Source organism: Rhamphochromis longiceps, linkage group LG4 (assembly GCF_057381845.1).
Source record: "Rhamphochromis longiceps isolate RC_006_pf linkage group LG4, R_longiceps_female_GT1.1, whole genome shotgun sequence".
NCBI lineage: Eukaryota > Metazoa > Chordata > Actinopteri > Cichliformes > Cichlidae > Rhamphochromis > Rhamphochromis longiceps.
The window spans coordinates 11,571,316-11,589,535 of NC_140560.1; the positions used below are offsets into that span (position 1 = coordinate 11,571,316).

At 44.3% G+C, this 18,220-nt stretch overlaps 2 protein-coding genes across 3 annotated transcripts; both read right to left on the minus strand.

The window, feature by feature from the left end:
- Positions 1 to 162: 162 nt before the first annotated feature.
- On the minus strand, positions 163 to 13,346 carry srebf2 (sterol regulatory element binding transcription factor 2). The gene is made up of 20 exons (XM_085403285.1): positions 13,012 to 13,346; positions 8,606 to 8,991; positions 8,214 to 8,406; positions 7,968 to 8,128; positions 7,624 to 7,776; positions 7,252 to 7,527; positions 7,035 to 7,149; positions 6,800 to 6,951; positions 6,079 to 6,280; positions 5,733 to 5,908; positions 5,175 to 5,424; positions 4,897 to 5,066; positions 4,639 to 4,810; positions 4,372 to 4,489; positions 4,112 to 4,221; positions 3,546 to 3,678; positions 2,768 to 2,939; positions 2,061 to 2,237; positions 585 to 696; positions 163 to 482 (listed from the first exon to the last, which is right to left on the minus strand). The coding sequence occupies exons 1-20, from the start codon at positions 13,100 to 13,102 to the stop codon at positions 265 to 267; spliced, it is 3,537 nt and encodes a 1,178-aa protein (XP_085259411.1). The 5' UTR covers positions 13,103 to 13,346; the 3' UTR covers positions 163 to 264.
- Positions 13,347 to 14,559: 1,213 nt separating this feature from the next.
- Positions 14,560 to 17,904, minus strand: LOC146671107 (uncharacterized). 2 transcript variants are annotated; one of them, XM_085403289.1, is made up of 2 exons: positions 17,582 to 17,904; positions 14,560 to 17,101 (listed from the first exon to the last, which is right to left on the minus strand). In XM_085403289.1, the coding sequence occupies exons 1-2, from the start codon at positions 17,601 to 17,603 to the stop codon at positions 15,213 to 15,215; spliced, it is 1,911 nt and encodes a 636-aa protein (XP_085259415.1). In that variant the 5' UTR covers positions 17,604 to 17,904; the 3' UTR covers positions 14,560 to 15,212. The 2 variants fall into 2 exon arrangements, with proteins under 2 accessions (XP_085259415.1, XP_085259413.1); XM_085403287.1 differs by having other exon boundaries at positions 14,560 to 17,104; positions 17,582 to 17,899.
- Positions 17,905 to 18,220: the final 316 nt, after the last annotated feature.

An 18,220-nucleotide genomic window follows, 5' to 3' on the forward strand; every position in this document is an offset into this window, starting at 1 on the left:
ACTGTATCCATCAGCACTGTATCCATCAGCGCTGTATCCATCAGCAAAAAAACAAAAACAGCTGTGTGTGTTACGGTGTCCACGTGGCAGAAAGTCTATATTTCTGAATAGCTGACAATTATAAAATTACATGTTGGCGGAGGAGAAGCCTGGTTAATGTCCCTGTGTGTGTGTGTGTGTGTGTGTGTGTGTGTGTGTGTGTGTGTGTGTGTGTGTGTGTGTGAGACAGCAGAACCACAGAGAAGCCTTGTTTGTTGTGTGTGTTCAAGAAGCAGCGATGGTGGTACCCCCGCTGAGGCGCAGCAGAATCTGCTGACAGTCCTGCAGCGACCGGCGGTCTCCCACCCGCTCCAGGGTTCGCTTGGCCTCAGCCAGTAGACGAGCTCTGTGCCCGGGCGGGGTTAGCAGGGGCATGGGGAGGTGGCGGCAGGCCAGCAGAATGGCGTGAGCTCTCTCCCTCTCGCCTAAAACACACTCGCCATCTGAAAGCAGGCAGGGAGGAGGAGGGGAAAAGAAGAAGAAACTGGATAAATGTCTTTTCTCTTGGTGTGTCTCGTGTCGTACACTAGGACGGTGTTGCCTACCAGCTGTGTAGGAGCTGTGCGTCCTGCGTCGGAGGTTGTGCTCCAGCAGCTGGTGTGTCCTTGTGGGACTGGCTCCAGCCATCAGCCTCACTGTGGTCTCATGAAGGAACACCTAAATAACACAAACAGCTGTCATTATCAGGTATTTATTATCATTTCAACTTGGCTGAACACACATCTGAGCAGCCCTCAAATTCTCTCAGCAGGCACCAATGTCCGTGCACGTGTTACCAACCAGTTCCTCTGCTTTACTACAACTATTCCCCAACACTCTGTATTCATGTTTGTTTTTGGCCATGAACTCTTTGAAACGGCTCTGTATGCATAACATTTACAATTCAACTAAATTAAATATTAATTAAACTAAAAAGTGGAGGTTTAGATTTTCAAGATTGACAGCAGGCCTTTAAAAACTTCACGATTTGTCTTTCTTCAGCCTCTTCAGTACCACACCAACGCAAAACTCATTTTACATCAAACACACTTTAATCTGAACGCCAATTTCTGTCATTGTAAGAAATTTAACTGCACATTAAATCAATGAGACATCTTAATAAAAGACAAAGTATTGCAATTTCAAAAGTGTGTCTCAGTTTTTCTACATGATAAAGAAATAAAGAGTCAGCATGACTTTTGGACCTAAATTGTAATAACTGAAAGTGTAAAATTACAGAACTCTATAATTGATTGTCTGTGTTGTATAATGAATGGGGGAGATTGTTATCAGCAGGGAAAGCTTGTAAAACCTGTGAAAAAGACTGTCCAAAATTGATGACCTCCTTCACATTTTCCAAAGCCAAAACGGGCCGGATTGGAGTCCTTGAAGGTTTTATTCTGGCCCTCGGGCCTTATGTTTGACACCCTTCTAACTCTTTGTCTACCTTCTTTCCTCAGATTTCCTCCACTGTGCTATCTAAGAGGCCAAATGTGAAAAACTTAACAGTCTCAAAAAACAACAAATACATTTACTAGAGGAGCCGTTAAGGCTCCTCTAGTAAATCTCAGAAGTGTGACTGATGATATGGTGAACTGAAATGAAAGTTCTGGAAATGGTAAAAGTGATGGAGATTCATAATAAAAAATTAAAATATATATATTATGTTCATAATGAACAAGATGAGTATCAGAAATGTACCGAGGTGATTTCTCACTTGAAGGATGGAGCCATTTACAGTTTCACTACTGCGAATACTTGGAAGCTGATCGCTGTTGCAAATTCTATTATATATTTTTGAAATTTAATAAGCTACATTTAAAAAAACAAAAACACCCCCCCCCCCCCCCCATAAAATATGCCAAAAACCATTTCCTGCGGTGCCAAACTGCCAGCCTAAGAAATTCAGAATGACGAATCTCTTTCACTTCTTCCTCTCATTGAGGCCTGAACATAGAGAGTTCTGTCTTTATGATCCTTCGCATATTTCAGCTATCAGCACTATTATTAACATATCTGAATTAATCTCCCCAAAGCCCGACCTTGTGTTGTCCCTGTCTGTAGCACTGTGTGAGTTTTCTGAGTGCGCTGAGGTCTCTCTGGAAACCAGCCAACTGAGATCCAGGAGCCGGGCCAGGTTCTCCATTACTGCTGCTTCCCCGCTGCCATAAACTGGTCCTCAAAGTCAACAGGAGGTCACAAACCAGTAGCTCAACCCCCTTGGAGAAGAAAAAAAAAAAAAAAAAATGAAAACACAGCTGGGTTGGGTATAGATGCACATAAAAAACCAAACCCCACAATTACCGGTAAATCTTAGCCGACGTGTATGCCAGAGAGATCAAATCTGAAAAGATATTCATTGTTGCTCAGTGTTAAGTGGTGGGGTGTAGTGGATGCGTGCAGATCAGGGAGGCCTCTGTACTGCACTGCAGACACATTGCACTCGGCTTCAGGATCATGCAATGCAACTACAATGCACCACAGCCACCTCCTGCCACCCACACTGCGCGCACACACAGCCCCACAACAGCCTGACCTGACCCTAACTCTGTGTGTGTGTGTGTGTGTGTGTGTGTGTGTGTGTGTGTGTGTGAGTGTTTATGCATGATTAAGCTTTAACTACAGTTAGTGCTGCACTGTGAGACAGTAACTTGTAATATATGGAAGACTCTTTGATGTCTGCATGCACTGCATGTATGAATGTAGGGGCCATGTTTGGTACATCTTTCAGGAACTGTTGATACCCTACCTTGTTCAGCCAGTTCCCAGACTGGGCGAGCGCCACTGAGATGCTGGAGCACAGGTAGCTGCTGCCTCTGTCACAGTAAGAAAGGCAGGCTATTGCCCCTTCTCCCTTCAGAGGGGACAGGCTCATCTGTACAGCCTTGCAGAGAAGCAGCACAGCCTTGGGCAGAGGATGGCTGGAATAGAGAGGGACATTTATCAGGTTATTGTGCTTTGTTTTTTCCCCCCCTCCCACTTTGGATACAATTATTTTAGAAAAATCGGCACCTATAAGCAGTTTGTAGAACCACCAACTGTGAATCAGATTTTTAATCATCAAATCTGCACAAGATTAAAGCGGATGGGGCCGATCCAGGGCTTAAAATGCAATAACAGGAGAAGAAATTAACTCGAACATGTTTACTGGAGGTGCAAAGGTGCACAAAGAATAAATAGCAAAGTGCAAAAAACTGATTTCTCTGTTGGCTTATGACTGTTCAGTCATAACATCTTAATTGAGTCAGCTTTATTGCCATTTTTGAAGACTGCAAACACAGTGCTGAATATAGAATATACACCTGTATGTGCTGCATGTTTCTGATTTAATTAAAACACAGCCAAGCAGATAAACAGATACCGCCAAATGTCTGCAGGACAGTTTTAATTTGCCTTGATATTGGCTAAATGCTGTGTAACATGTCAGTCGGTCAATTTTCATACTCTGACCATTCCGTGACCTCTGTTGCTGGACATCCTGGAATAGACCACTCCCATTAAGGTACAATATATTTCAGTGCACTTACTCAAGAATGTGCAGAGCTCTCGGCATTCGCTCAGCTTCTGCCAAAAGTGACTTCACTGCGACATCATCGCCCTGCAGCCAGTACACTGCAGCCTTCAGGACCACAGCCCACCAGCGACTCACTGGGTCCCCCACTGGAAGAGGGGAAAAAAAAAAAAAAAAAGTACATAAAAGAAGAAAAATTATGCATAAAGAAAATGTAGCTCAAACAGGTTGGTCAACCTTTTGGCGTTGTAGCTTTCCTGCTGTTATCAAAAGCTGCATGCATGACTGTAAAACACTTTTTTTTTGTAGGGCAGCAACCAGATTGTCACTGTGTTCTTATCCACTGCATTCATTTGTAGATGACTGTAAGCTGTGATAATACCACAAAACATTCATGTGGAAAGCGACTAGTGACTGACTATCAGTGTGCTGCTAGAGGAAAGTAAATCCATTCAGGCTGACAGTAATAATTCAGATTGCTATCTGCTTAGTTATCACAGAAGAAAACGTTCCCCCCCCCACGCAAAGATCTGTTCACGATTCTTATTAAACTGTCACGGTTCTTCTTCATATCAATCATACCTGGAATAGTGCTGTGACTGGGAGGAGTCGAGAAAGGGGGAGGTGGGGAAGGAGAGTCCTCTGTGCAGCTGTTCAACAGCTGCAGGAACTCCAGGGCGCTGGAAAACTCTCTGAAAGGGTAGAAGAAAAGATAAGCTAAAAGCAAATCTAAATTAAAATTTACACCAAGCTGTGGAAAAAAACAAAACAAAACATAATCTATAAACATTAAAGTGTCTGAGTTTCTCGGTAGTGCGTTGCTGCTGCTATTCAGGCCTTACCCAGACTCGTTCTTGCGTTTTTCTGCTTCAGAGTCGCTCTGCGGCTGGATGAGGGTGTGAACGGCTCTCTCCAAAAGCTTCCTGCAGAAAGAGCGGTGCAGCTGGGCAATGGGGTCAGCTGGGAGGAAAGATCAACAGGAAAGCAGAGAGAACAGGAATATCACTCACGATTAACTTTTGAAAGAAGTTAACTGGATTATTTTATTTTGAATTCGAAGAAGTAAATTAGAGGAAACTTAAGGAGCAGCCCCAACATTTACAACATACCTGGGTCTCTCTGAGAAGTGTACACCCCATCGCCGTTTTCTGACTTCACTGACCAATCACAGCTCAGGAAGAACTGCCTCCCAAGTGGAGTGAAGAGCCAGCGCAGGCAGTCGGGGATCGTCTTGGTTTCTGATTGGTTGGCCACACTCTCAGCACAGCCCAGCAGGTAACCCTGAGAGACAGACGAGGTTCAAAACATGATAAAGTGCGAGCGAAGCCAAACATCAACAGTGATGATTTCAAAGGTGACACACTTACAGGGAGACAGGAGAGATGGTGGCCCAGCGCAGTGCGCAAGGCTATTGCGGCAGTGACATAAATCTGGGCGAGCTGTGTGGGGGCCATCTTGCCTTGGGCGCTCACGCTGAGGTTCACAGCGCTTAGAGAGAGCGACAGAGCCCACAGGCTGCTACGCTGAGGCAGCTTTCCTGTAGAGACAAAGAGGAAGCAGATAATGTATCTTCTCATCATGTCAACACGTGTGAAAAGTACAAAACCATCTGCTGGATTCCTGTCTGTGCATCCTAAACGCTTACCCGTGAGTTGCAACTGGCTGAGCTGGTGGTACACAAGTGCCGCGTCCCTCGCGCTGGTCCTCGCCTCCTCCCCTTCGTGCTTCCCTCCGACCTGGTGGACAAGCCAGCCCAGAGGAGTTGGGCGATGCAAGCAGTAGCGAATCACGTTCCAGGAGAGTGAGCAGACGAGGTCCAGCTTGGTTGAGGGAAGAGCTCTCGTCAAAACAGAGAGGCAAGTCTCTAAACTGGCCACTGCTGCTGTGTAATCTCCCTGTAGGAGAGAGAATCACATGAGAAATGGTAAAGTAGTCAGCGTAGACTGACGGAAGAGAAAAACCGAGAAGGTTGTGGCTTAGCTCTGAAAGATGCTAAAAGTAAAACCATGTGCAGAGGAACCTGGCTCAACTGAGACATCAAAAACAGTGAGAATTAAAGCACAAATCTGCAAAGTGCTCTGTAATAGAAAGAAAAACAAATCTTAGGGTACATCCAACTCTAAGAAGTTCTATTAATCCAACAGCATCAGAATAATGGTTTGTTTAAAACATCTCAAGTCCATCTGATCTGATCTGCACTCACTCTGTTGAGATGCAGGTCTGCTTGTTTGCGGTGCCTCCAGAAGGACACAGATTTTGGTGAGTGAAGCGGTGTGACTGGCTCCCACAGGTACAGCACCCTGACACAGCCCCACACTGCTCCCACTCCACTCAGCACCCACACCATCACCCATGGCAACAGGCAACGGAGCCAAGATGCTGGAGGACGTGAAGAAATGAAACATGTCATAAACAATGTCAAATCTACGAGAGGATGGACAAACCTGTATTTTTAAGATTCTAACAAAGGATTTTCTAGGTGGTATGAACAGGAATCAGCAATTCATCAACTTCTGGGATAAATTAAGTTAAAGATCATCAATTCTCACCAAATTCCTGCGTGTGACTTGGAAACCAGACAAGCGTTCTAGATGGGCCGTGGCCTCCGGAAAGGGCGGGGCTGCTCGATGTCTCCGATCCCAGTAAAGATGGGAGAGGGTTCAGGGAAAGGCAGAAGAAAGTCAAGGCGCAGAGGAGCAGCCGAGAGCGATCCATCACACCAACCGAGGGAGAGTCCGGCTCGCTTTTTATCTAAGACACAGTAAGAGAGACGAAGAACAGGTTCACAGGGACGATAAATAATACTTTAAAGTCGATTTATAATCACAAACCCTTGCTTTGCCCAAAAAACATCTAGTGAAGCAAGCGGAAAAAGAAACCTTTTAAAACATCAACGTAAATCAAATTTTATCAAACAAGAAATCAGCTGTCTCGGAAAAATTAGCTTATGGGCGTTCACCGGCTAAAAGCTTTTACTGTGAAGCAAAGCGAGTGGGAGTAATGTGCAATAAAGCTTTTGTCGACAGAAAGAACTACAACCGCCTCAGGTATGAAGAACCAAAAAAAAAAAAAAAAAAAAAAATCTCATTCTAATCTTCAAAGAGGCACTTTGAAGCTAAGAATAGGAAGTCTTTTAAAACTGCCACTGTCCTTCCTTTGACCTACATAAACACACTGAGCTAATCAGTTTGCTGACACTAAAACACTGCAGTCTGCTAAGCCACTGAGCCACAACCATACTGTGTGTGTGTGTGTGTGTCCTGTCCTCACCTGTTCATGATCCAATAAAGGGCTCCCTGGTTCTGAATCAACACAGTAAGGAGAGAACTGGTGAGGGGAACCAGAACCAGAATCTGAGGCCGGTGGTGACATCAGCACTACTTCCTCTTTGAGCTCCACATCTTCAGACAGCGTCACGGGCTCTGGGATTGAGAGAAAGTGTCAATGCATTGGACCTGCTGTGACTTCTGATCCGCTCGCAGCTTTAAGTAAAGTGAAGACTTACTGTTCTTCTGGTTGCCCATCTTAAGGGCCAGGTTCTCCTGGCGTAGTTTGTGATTAACCTGTTGCAAGTGCTTTATGTAGTCAATGGCCTTCCTAAGCACTCCTGACTTATGCATCTAGGAAGAAATACATGGAATTTAAAATTCTGAAAGCATATGATATTACCCAGACTTAGTAATTTATCTATTTATTTTAAAGGAGACAATAAAAATATTAACCTTCGCATCACTGCCCATGACCAGATCTCTGAGCTCGATGATCTTGTCGTTGATCGAGGATCTATACCTCTTCTCAATGATGTTGTGAGTTGTCCTCCTCTCGCCCTCCTTCACTACCCCTCCTGGCCCGACTCCTCCCGCTGTCACCTGGCACTGATCCATGCTTGGCCTAGCTGTGCTTTGACAAGAGCCTGGTTGTATCTGTTTGATTGGCAGCTTATCTCCTCCTCCCATCATAACAGGGACAGTGGTCAGGATGTTGCTGCTCATAAGTGTCTGGCGAACGAAAACATACACAAAAACAGTTTTTAGTCTTAATCATAACCTTTGTTTGCATGTAAATAGCAGTGTTGAATCATGCACAGTGCATACCGGGACTTGCAGAGCTGTGTTTTGGATGGGTGTGGTCAGGGTGGTGATGCCTGCAGGACTCTGCATGGTAGACAGCACCTGTGTCCCATCTGGTTTGAGAGTTGTGAGAACCAGTGAGTCCGTCTTAAGAATCTGAGGCTGCTGGACCAAAACCTGAGTGAAGACAACCATAAATTGAACGTTTTCATGTTTGCTTGATTATCACTGTGAAACTAAATATTATGTTAGGGGTTATGTTTGCAGTAACTTGGGGTAAAATTATTTAGGTAAGCTTTGGTGAAATATTCTGATAGCAGAAACTTTGTTTACTCATCCAATCCTGCTAACAACTGAGGATTACTTACAGGTACTTGTTGCACCTGCTGTTGCACAGTGTGGACTGCAGTGGGCGCTGTGGAGATGGTCTGGATGGTTTGACCTGTTGGGGTCAGAACACGCTGGTGCTGAATGGCCACTGGCTGAAGCTGAGGTGACGTCATGATGCTTTGCATTTGTGGCTGGAGGACTGGAGTGACGAGAGAGAAAACAAAAAAAGATATTTAGGAAAAATGAAAAGCCAAATTAAATTGCATTCCCTGCTCTGTACTCACCTTGGAAGCCAGGAGCAGGGCTCTGCTGGCAAATGACAGGGTTCTGAATGAAGCGGGACTGTCCGCCATTGGAGGCAATCATCACCGTCTGGGCTGCTTGTGTCTGTATGGGCATGGGTGTTTGGCTGTGGGTCTGAACCAGGGTGTGAACTGGAAAGCTTTGAGTCTGCATGGGGATGCCCTGGGTGTGCATCTACATTCAAAAACAGAAAAACAGATTTTTGTTGTCTTTGTTTATCTGTTACAGTTTTTAAGCAGTCTGAAAATGTTTTACGTCAGCAGAAGCACCACTACAGCACTAGCCCATCACTGTAACAGTCAGACTACAGCTTTCTCCACTCCTAATAGGACTGTATGAGTAGCGTGTGAGAAAGCGTCAGGTAAATCTGTACCTGGATGGTTGTCTGGGCTGCCTGTTGGGGTTGAGGCTGGATGGGTTGGACCATCTGAGGCCTTGGCTGAAGGAGTGGAGGGCTGCGGGTCACCTGTTGCTGCACTGAAGCGTTGGTTGGGGGGGAGGGGGTTTGTGCGGGAGTGAGGGGAGGGGTGAGGAGTACTGAATGTGGGGACAGTGTCTGGGAGGAGGTGAAGCAAGCGTTGGAGCTCTGGTAGGCAGCATTGGTTGAGGGCTGCGGTGTCTGGGGAGTCTGAGCAATTTGAGGTTGAGGCCGAGGGGTGGAGGTGACTCCACCACCCTGTAGAGAGCCTGCTGAGTTCATCTGATCCTCGAACAAGTCTGGGAAGTCTCCCACCTGATTGCTGACAAACTGCAGCATCTCTGAAAATAGGGAGAAAGTAAACAGACAAGAAGTCAAAAACATCATCTGAGGTGTATCTGAACATCTCCGCAAGTCTCCTCTGTAAGTGAGGCCTCGTGCAGAATATTGAGGTTGCTCCAGTGTAGATCAGCCAAAGATATGAACACTATTTATTGCAAAGATATGAATAGAATCTTCAAGACCTGACCTTGAATTGACAGATATCCACACAAGCACAGCTACTGTTCTGGTCATAAATCAGTATAAAGAAACCTTCAAACAGAAGGCCTTGAAGAGGTTTGATGTAATCTCAATTGATGCCACAAAAGAGATAGGCATATAGAGTAAAGAACATTTAGATGAAGAATCGAGCAGCTCTGAAAGGTGTGATAGACAGATACATGCCCCCCACTCACTCACTCACCCACCCACCGACATTGTGTATGCTGGTGCTCGTGGTTTGGCAACATGACAATATGCACTCAGTTGCCAGTTCATTAGACCCATCGTACTGAATCTAAAACAAACTGCCTCTTCGTGAGGAGAGGTTTTATTAGGAAACAATGATCAACTTAATGTCTTGATTATTTTTGGGAATTATTTTTGTATATGAGGTTTAAAGTATAGGGTAAAATATTAAGCATTTTTGGAAATTTAGTTTGAAAAACATCTCTGATAGAAATAGTGTTGAGACAAAATATCAATACACTTACATAATCATATCACAGCCTCTTTCAATATGTTCCCAGCACATTCTTGCCAAATGCAGTATTGTGCCAAAGTCTTGAACCACCACTCATTTCTTTATATTTTGCTATAAAAATGGGTAATATGTGCAGCTATTTATCAAAACTAAACAGTATTTAGGGCAAAGTGAGCTTTTGTACACTTGTAACAAGCCTGAGAGTCAAAATTTGGTATGACTGGCAGCCTGATCTCTCTTAGGCACCTATCATGTCATTTCTTTAGGTAGTCTTCAGAAATACTTCTCCAGACTTCTTGAAGGACATTCAAAGCTCTTGTTTGGATGTTGGCTGTCCTCTGTCAGGATGATCCCATGCCGCTTCAATAATGTTGGGTTCTGGGATCTGGGGAAGCCAATCCATCACTGACTGCGCTCCAATGTGTGTTTTTCTATCCAGGCATGCTTTTACTGGGTTGGCAGTGTGTTTGGGACCACTGTCTGGATGCTGGAAAATGAAATAGCTGCCAGTAAGATACTTCCAGATGTTACTGTATGGTGGAACAAATCTGATGGTACTATTGACTCTTTTGGAACAACTGTGTTGGTCCAAATGATTGTTTTGCTAAGTATTATTTACTTTAGTAATTTGAAGGTTAACGTTTCTAAAAGGAATCCCCTTTCAAAAAAGACAACGACAACTGAAAACACTTTTGACATATAGTATCCCATGTGGTTGAAGCTTGTCTGCCTATGTGATTGATTGTGCCTATGCCCTTAGCTCCCAGGGTCAGCGCAGCGTCAATAAGCTGAGCCTGTAACCTTGAACTTTGTCTTAATGTGAGGCGGAGAAATCAGACAATACAAAAGACAAAGAACTTTTTGTCAAGTGTAAGTGTTAAATCACTAAGCGCACAACCCTTAGACACCACATATCAATACACCCGAGAAGCCCTGCAAGCCACATGTTAAATTTAACTACAGTCACTACTTTGCAGCCTCAAAATGAGTGATTGTTTCCTGCATTGAGTGATTTTTTTAGGCATCAGGAAAATACAAGGCCACTGTATAATACAGTACTATAACACCTTTTTAAAGACATACATAGTTATCAATCACGCTGCAGTGAAACATGTTCTGCATCTATTACGCCTGCAATAAAATTAATACTTCCTTTTTTGGTGATTTGATTTCTACATTTTTTTTTTAGCACAATATCGCTGCAGGACATTTTGTGTTTCTACTTTAATGGTTTAATGTTTGAAACAAACGCAACACAAAAAGCACTGGGGTACAAGAATAGATGCTTGAAGCTGGAAAGCGAAGAAGGAAAACTCAAACTTTTTAAAACACCAAAAGGTTCTCAGATATGTTTGGAAAAGAAGCCAACATCCTGTCAGCTTTGTCTTTGATCACTCGCTGCATTTTAGCACAGCGTACAAAAACAATAAAAGGTGTTCGTTCCCATCAGTGTGAAGGGTTGCCGACTCCAGACATGAATTGAAATCCAACAAGTCTTTAAAATGAACTCATGTGTGTTTAGATCTCATCTTGGATAATATATCATATCTGCATTTCTACTGCTGCAAAATCTCAAGCTGTAAAAAAAGAGATCAACAGTCCAACACTAGCAGCAGAGAGGTCAAGGCCAGTAATTCATGCACTGATAGCCATGACTGAAGTCTGCATGTGACCTGTGTTGACATGACATTGAGAGGTAAAGAAACAGTAATGACCACTTTCGAAACCAATAAAAGGGAAACACTGTGATGCTTTCTTTGAAAAGTGAGCCCAGAGGAGTGCAGGACGGGATTTCAAATAACATCACAGGAACACTAAATGGGCTTCCTCTCAGAACCGTTTCTACCAACCATCCAGTCGAATTTACACTTACAGTAAGGCACTCGCACACTTCAACACCTCGAGGGGAGGGGGTTACAGTGGCTGACAGAACAAAGCACCTCTGAGCCCATGGAGCTCCAGACCGAGACTCCGACACAAAGGGTAAATCCATTAAATGGGGGTGTAGGGCGAGGGTGCAGTGGGGGACAATTTTGTGGGCTGCTGAGAGCAAAGAAAATAAGTTACATAAGCAGAGCAGCAGTTGTTAAGTGAATAATTGGAAAAGCAAGAATGTTCAACATTAATACAGAGTCAAATGCACAAAAGAAAAGCTTGTGACTAATCTGAATTTGCAGCAGTTAAATGCTTTTCCTCATGGGAAACCTGCATTTCCCCCCCCACACAGCTGCAGGCAAAATGCACTGAGTGAAGCAAAAGTCAAGTTAGGATCAGTCAAACCTCAACAGTCATTTGACTTTCACACAATCTGCACATTCTTCTTTTGACACAGTGATTAAGTGAGATTAAATAGCTGTGACTGGGCTGTTCACGAGAGAGAATTAACACCAGATGCCACAGGCAGGTAGGTTTTCAAACCCATGCATAGTAATCTTTATTAGGCTTTGCATGATCTCAGTTAGAGCACTTTGGTTGTATGCTGATGAGTAATTTAAACTTAACACAACCAATTCATCCCATACTGTGCGTCTCACACACACACACACACACACACACACACACACACACACACACACACACACACACACACACACACACACACAAATTCACCAGTGTATCAATCCGGTCTGGTGGGTTAGCATTCAGTAAAATTCCACCCTAATAAAAAGCTGGTGACTCTGCGTTGGCCAGCCTCACACCAAAAGCCCCCATCCTTTCACTGTGTGCCAAAGGGTGAAACATGTTTTGATAACAGGGAAGTTGGAACAAGGATGCTGTTTGTTCACAGGGTACAGGCCCACAGAGTGCAAAAGGCTATCTGTTTTATTTATTTATTTATTTACTTATTTTTGACAGAGATGTTGTCCCACAGATGATGCTCAATTAGGTCTGCAGAAGCAAAAAGATGCTCAAGTAGGAGTTAAAGCTTTCTTCAAAAACAAGAAGGTCAGAAAGTAACTGACACTTCTTATGGAGGAGTCAAGACAACACAACAGTATCACTTCTTCATCTTTTAGTTTATGCTCATTGTTTGTTTGGGGTTTTTTGTTTGTTGTTGTTTTTGGGGGTGGGGGGTATTAGAGAAACAAATAAAGAAAATAGACAACGATAATGCCAAAATAACAGAGCATTCGAGGACTACTAAATATAAGTGGTCTCTATTTTCCTGAGTGGTATCTTGAATACTTAAACATTGTCGCAAGAATTAAGAGCCAGAGCTGCTCATCTCCTTCCGCTCGGCAGGAAGAACAGCTGTCGGGCTAAACGGAAACAGGTCAACACTCGTGAAACACAGCTTAACCTTCCTATTTTTTTTAACGGTGACACGGACACTCACCGTCAATGTCTCCCAAGGTGAATTCGTCCCCTAATTCCGCTAAAGTCGGGTCCATGTTCTCCATGGTGGAGATATATTCCCCGCTGTCCATCCTATCTGTCAGCAGCTCTCCTCTCCGGTTGTCAACGGAGGGACAAAACAAACAAGGTCCACGAGCTCCTCCGTGGGCGTTCGGCAACGCCTACCACACAGCTAACTGACCGCGGAATATGTCCTCTCAACCCCAAAACAACAGAAGCCCCAAGAGAGGAGCACTTCTACACCGATAAACTCATTGGCATCAATTTATGTTTGAGGCGACGCCATCTTGTTTCACGCTCATTACGTCATTCACAAACAGACTCCGTGGCCCATAGCGGGATCTGATTGGCTGAGACCAATTCGTTCTTGTCATGAGACCAGTCATCATCGTCCAATGACAGGCCCGTATTCGCCGTGGTCTGATAGTACGTCAACTATCAGAAGCTTGGGTGTCATTTGAATAAACCGCTCCCCCTACCTTCACGAAAAGCACTCGACCTCGGTGGACAAATGCAGCTCCTTGGAAAAGATGACGGCGATAAACCCACACAGTCATTCTGCAGTCATTCGCCAAACACACAGTTTCACTCGTTTCTTCTATTTTGCCACAGCTAACGTGATAAGCATGTTTTCCAGCGTACAGATTAATACTATCGTATTTATTATTTACATTTTAAAGCTTTAAAGATTACAAGTTGTGTTATAGGAAAAAAAGGGTTAATGGCATATACTCCAAATTTTACTTTTTAAGCATAAAAATTGTATGATATTGTGTTAATAAAAATGAAAGAACTACAGTTGAGCTACTCATCGACTCTATTAGGTAGGTAATCAATCACATTTAGGCATGTAGATAAGGTCGAAATGACCTGCCAAAGTTCAAACTGAGCATCAGAAACACGGAGAAATATGGGAGTTTAAGTTGCTTTAAGTTTATTGGCATAGGTGTTGGTGGCAGATGGGCTGCGCTGTGTGTTTTAGCAACTGCTGATCTACAGGGATTCTGTCCCCTTAGTACCAACTTACCATCGCACCACCTGAGTATTGTTGCTGATCATGCCCATCCAGTTATAACTACAGTGTACCTTTCTTCTGATGGTTCACAGGAACCATCAGCAGGATAACACAACCATAAAGCTGACATCATCTCAAACTGGTTTCTTGAACATGAGTTCATTGTACTCAAATGGCCACCACCGTCACAAGACGTCAGTCCAACAGAGCATCTTTGGGACATTGTTGTTGAATCCATGCCAGGAAAAATTAAGTCAGCTCTGAAGGCAAAAGGACGTCCAACCAGGTATTAGTGTACCTAACAAAGTCATCAAATCTACACATTTAAAATGGCACAGATCTTAATTCTAAGCACCATCACATTTTTACCTAATGTGTTTGCAGAATTCTTCAAATGGAGAACCATAGTTGTACTTTTTAACCAATAAATCAACTCCACACATATGGCATTATAAAAAGATAACACAAATATAATACCACAACAAAAGGAAAAAAGAAGGCCAAAAACGTTAGTTCTTGCAACAATATTTGTATTTTTTTTATTTCACAGCAAAAACATGAACACATCAGTGAACTGCTGACTCATTTCCAGCAGATGTGTTGCCTGTATTAACCTGTGTTAATACATAACTGGATAACTCTCCCGGTTTACATATTACGTGACAATAAACCCAGCCAATCGTTGCATATCATTCATTATGGAAACTGATGAGGTGCTTAAGATGACTTTTTTCTGTTTATAATACTCACTGTATTTATTTATTTTTTTAAGTATGATGTGTGCTCAAGGACTAAAGTGTGTTTTAATACCAACCAGCAATGAAATGAACATGTTTAAAAATAAGAAACAACAGAATCAACACCCATCTAATATGTCTTTCAGTCGTCCCACACAAGTGCAAATGTCATGGATTATTCAGCCTCGGCTTGAACCAACATTTAGAATAAGAAATTTCTACCTTTTCTTTCAAAAAGTGGTTTCATATTAATACCGCATACAACTTTATTACACAGATGTTGTTGCTAGCAGTGCATCTTTAATCATTTACATCCATGTAAAAATATCCCTCACTGCAGTAAGCTACTGTGTTGTGTGGTGTTTACTTGTGAAGGTGGAAAAATAAATCTCTTACATCCTGGATTTGGACTCTACGCTCAGCCTGTATTTATTTGTTCCAGTAGAATTCATAAGACTTCTTCTCTGAGTAGGAAGCCTCCGTCGTTCCTGTGCCGCTTCTCACTTTTTCCTTCACCACTTTCACCACCAGACCACCAGCGAGGGCGATGCCGGCTGCAGCTTTGCCGATTTCGGCCACCGCGCTCAGGATGCGCGCTGTTGTCGACATGGTGCCCCACGGGTCTGATGCAACCCTGCTGGCTGCTGTTGCCACACTGGGCCCTGTTACCCCACACACAGCACCAGCGGCCACTTCCTGAGCTAAGGCGGCAGCACACTGAGGAGTCCCAGTGGCTCCTGACACTAAACTACCCTGAGCTACTCCTGCTGCTGCTGCAGTTTTAGCTCCACCGAGGGCAGCTGCTCCCTCCAGAGCTGCTCCTAAAGCAGCCCCACCTGCCATGGTGCATCCCACACCGGCCGCCACCCCGACTGCAGTGGCCCCTATGATACTAACCTGGCTGAGGGTATCTAAAGCACCTTCTGCAGGACTGGAAGCCTCAGCGCTAGCAATGGCTCCAACAGAACTACCCAGAACACCACCTGTTGCTGCGCCTAGAGCCACTGCAGTTTTCCCCGAGGCTGCTGCCACTATGGCGCCCACGGCGTTCCCCACACCTGAGCCTCCCGCCACAGACATCCCAGCTAACTGAGCTGCAGCAAAACCAACCGAGTTCCCAACAAGAGATGCCCCAGCTGCGGCTGCCAAAGGGGCAGCCGCTCCAAAAACTGCCCCAACTGCCATGCCAGTGGCTCCAGCAGCCACCAGGACCTTAACTCTCTCCAGCACCATGGGAGAGAGCGCGGCTTCCCTCCTGAAACGAATTAGTGACGACCGAACAGATGGCCGCCGGCTGACAGCTCTGCCATGGCCCCAATGTCGGCCTCTGATCTGGTCTCTCAGCAGGCTGAAAGGACTGCTTCTGCTCTCCTTTGCCCATCTCTCCACCCTAAGATCATCTTCACTTCCTCTTTCTACCCCTTTCCTCTGGAGCTCTTGTAATCCTCTCTCGCTGCTTCCTGCTATGTCAGACTCTAAAACACATTTCCTTCTTTTTGCAAGTTTAGCTCCCTCTTCAGTTCTGCAGTTACTTCCTTCTTGGTCTTCACCATCTGCTTGCCCTCGCTCTCGCAAAATCCTATTCTGCTCCTCCCTGATTGCAGCCTCTGCCTCTAAAAACATAATGTTAGTATAAAACCCTCCGTTACTCTGCCTCACCATACTGTCTACCTTCACCAAGAGCTCTTTAACCTGTGCTGTGTTACTGGGGTCTTTGTTGTTGAGCACATGGTACCTACCCCCACACTTGTCTATCAGAGCCCTCAGCCCAGGAGGTGCAGTCATGTTCAGATATTCTTCTATCCCCATTCCCTCTAGGTCATCCCCCCTTGTAAAAAGAACCACTGTATGGTGAAATACAGCATCCTCCCCAAATATCTTGGCCAGCTCACAAACAGCCTGGTTCTCGTTGTCTGTGTATCGTCCTATTGGCACTACAAGGAGGAAAGCGTGGGGGCCAGGGGCAGAGAGAGACACGCATTTGGCAATCTCTGTGTGAATCTGCTCCACACTGAGGTGAGTGTCTCCAAAGCCTGGCATGTCAACAACCATGATTCGCCTCACTCTCCTCTGTGGGACGGCCCGGCCATCTTCTTCAGCGAGCTCAGTGTTTCCCATCTCGCAAATCTGAGTGACAGAGCTGGCGCTGACCTGTGACAGGAACTGCCTGCGGCCCAGGATGGTGTTCCCAGATGCACTCTTGCCAGATCCGGTCTTTCCAACAAGGACCAGTCTGAGGTCTTCGCTACACATGGTCTCAGAGTCGACTCCTTCCTTCTCACCCTCCATGTGTACTGGTTCCTTGTTCCCCTCCTCGTCTTCTAACAGAACATTAGGAGCAGAAAACGTTTGGCGTTAACGCTCAGACTACTGTAAATGTTTTTTTGAAATGTTCACTGCAAATGTAATGACCAATGGAAAAGCAGACAGCAACCAAGGCTTGTATTATCTCCACTTTGTGTCGTTGGGAAAGATAACAGCAATGTAATGAGCTTTGTCAAGTGAGAGCATCAGGAAGCTTCTTGCACATAAACAAAACAGCAATAGGCTAGCTACAGGCAAGAGGGACGCGAAGCTAGCAACATCCACTAGGTGGTTACATTAAATGTCTAACTTTAACACCACCCAGTGACAACATACCCTGAAACTAAAAATCAAATGTCGAATGAAGAGCTCACGCTTTAATCTCGTTAATTAGACTGCCTGCTAATAATTCAGCCTTAGCACGTTAACAGCTTTAGCTTAGCTTTCGTTAGCAAGTCGCTAACTTTGACAGAAACATCAAAGAGTGATCTTACCACAGTACAAATGATGAAACATTTCGCAGAGAGACTAAAAGGCCGTTTCTTCTCTGCATGCCAGCTTCCCCTTCATCCTCTACATGCGGCCACAGACGGGCTGACGTCAAACTGTTCTGCCCGCATATGAAATGCAAACACTGGACTTTGTGTCTTTGATGGTTTCCTGCCCTCTGTCGGTTCATCTGCTCGACAAAAACAAATGTAGCAGGTCTGTGGAGCACAGAGGGGGTTGCTTTCAGCCGCTCTCATGTTCACGCTTGATTTGGAAGATTACTTTCTTCTTCTTTTTTTTTTTTTTTTTTTACCTCCATCCTGACACAATAGCAAGAGATTTGTGTGTCTTCCCGGGCTCGAACCGGTAACCTTTTGTTTGCTATTATACAAATTGAGTAAACGCCAAAGTGTAGAGTTGTCACATATAAAGCCCTGAATCTTTGTATAGAGTTTGTGTTACAGTTTTTCCTATTGATAAAGCCCAGCCCCGTTGCCATTCTTACTAAAAGCAATTAATTAACAGATAAAAAATTAAATGACAGGTAAATTACACAGTAAAAAAAAAGAAAAAAGAAAAAAAAAGAGAGATTTTTTGTGAATTAACAAAACCTGTATATTAAGTACAGTGACAGTCTGTATAAT

Coding starts and splice junctions, on each gene's coding strand:
- srebf2 (XM_085403285.1), bottom strand. CDS start 13,102: ATGGACAGCGGGGAATATATCTCCACCATGGAGAACATGGACCCGACT. Junction 5,909..6,078: donor AAGTCACACGCAGGAATTTG/GTGAGAATTGAT, acceptor CACGTCCTCCAG/CATCTTGGCTCCGTTGCCTG. Junction 2,940..3,545: donor AGAGCTCTGCACATTCTTGA/GTAAGTGCACTG, acceptor TCTCTATTCCAG/CCATCCTCTGCCCAAGGCTG.
- LOC146671107 (XM_085403287.1), bottom strand. CDS start 17,603: ATGTTTCATCATTTGTACTGTG. Junction 17,105..17,581: donor GTTTCATCATTTGTACTGTG/GTAAGATCACTC, acceptor ATGTTCTGTTAG/AAGACGAGGAGGGGAACAAG.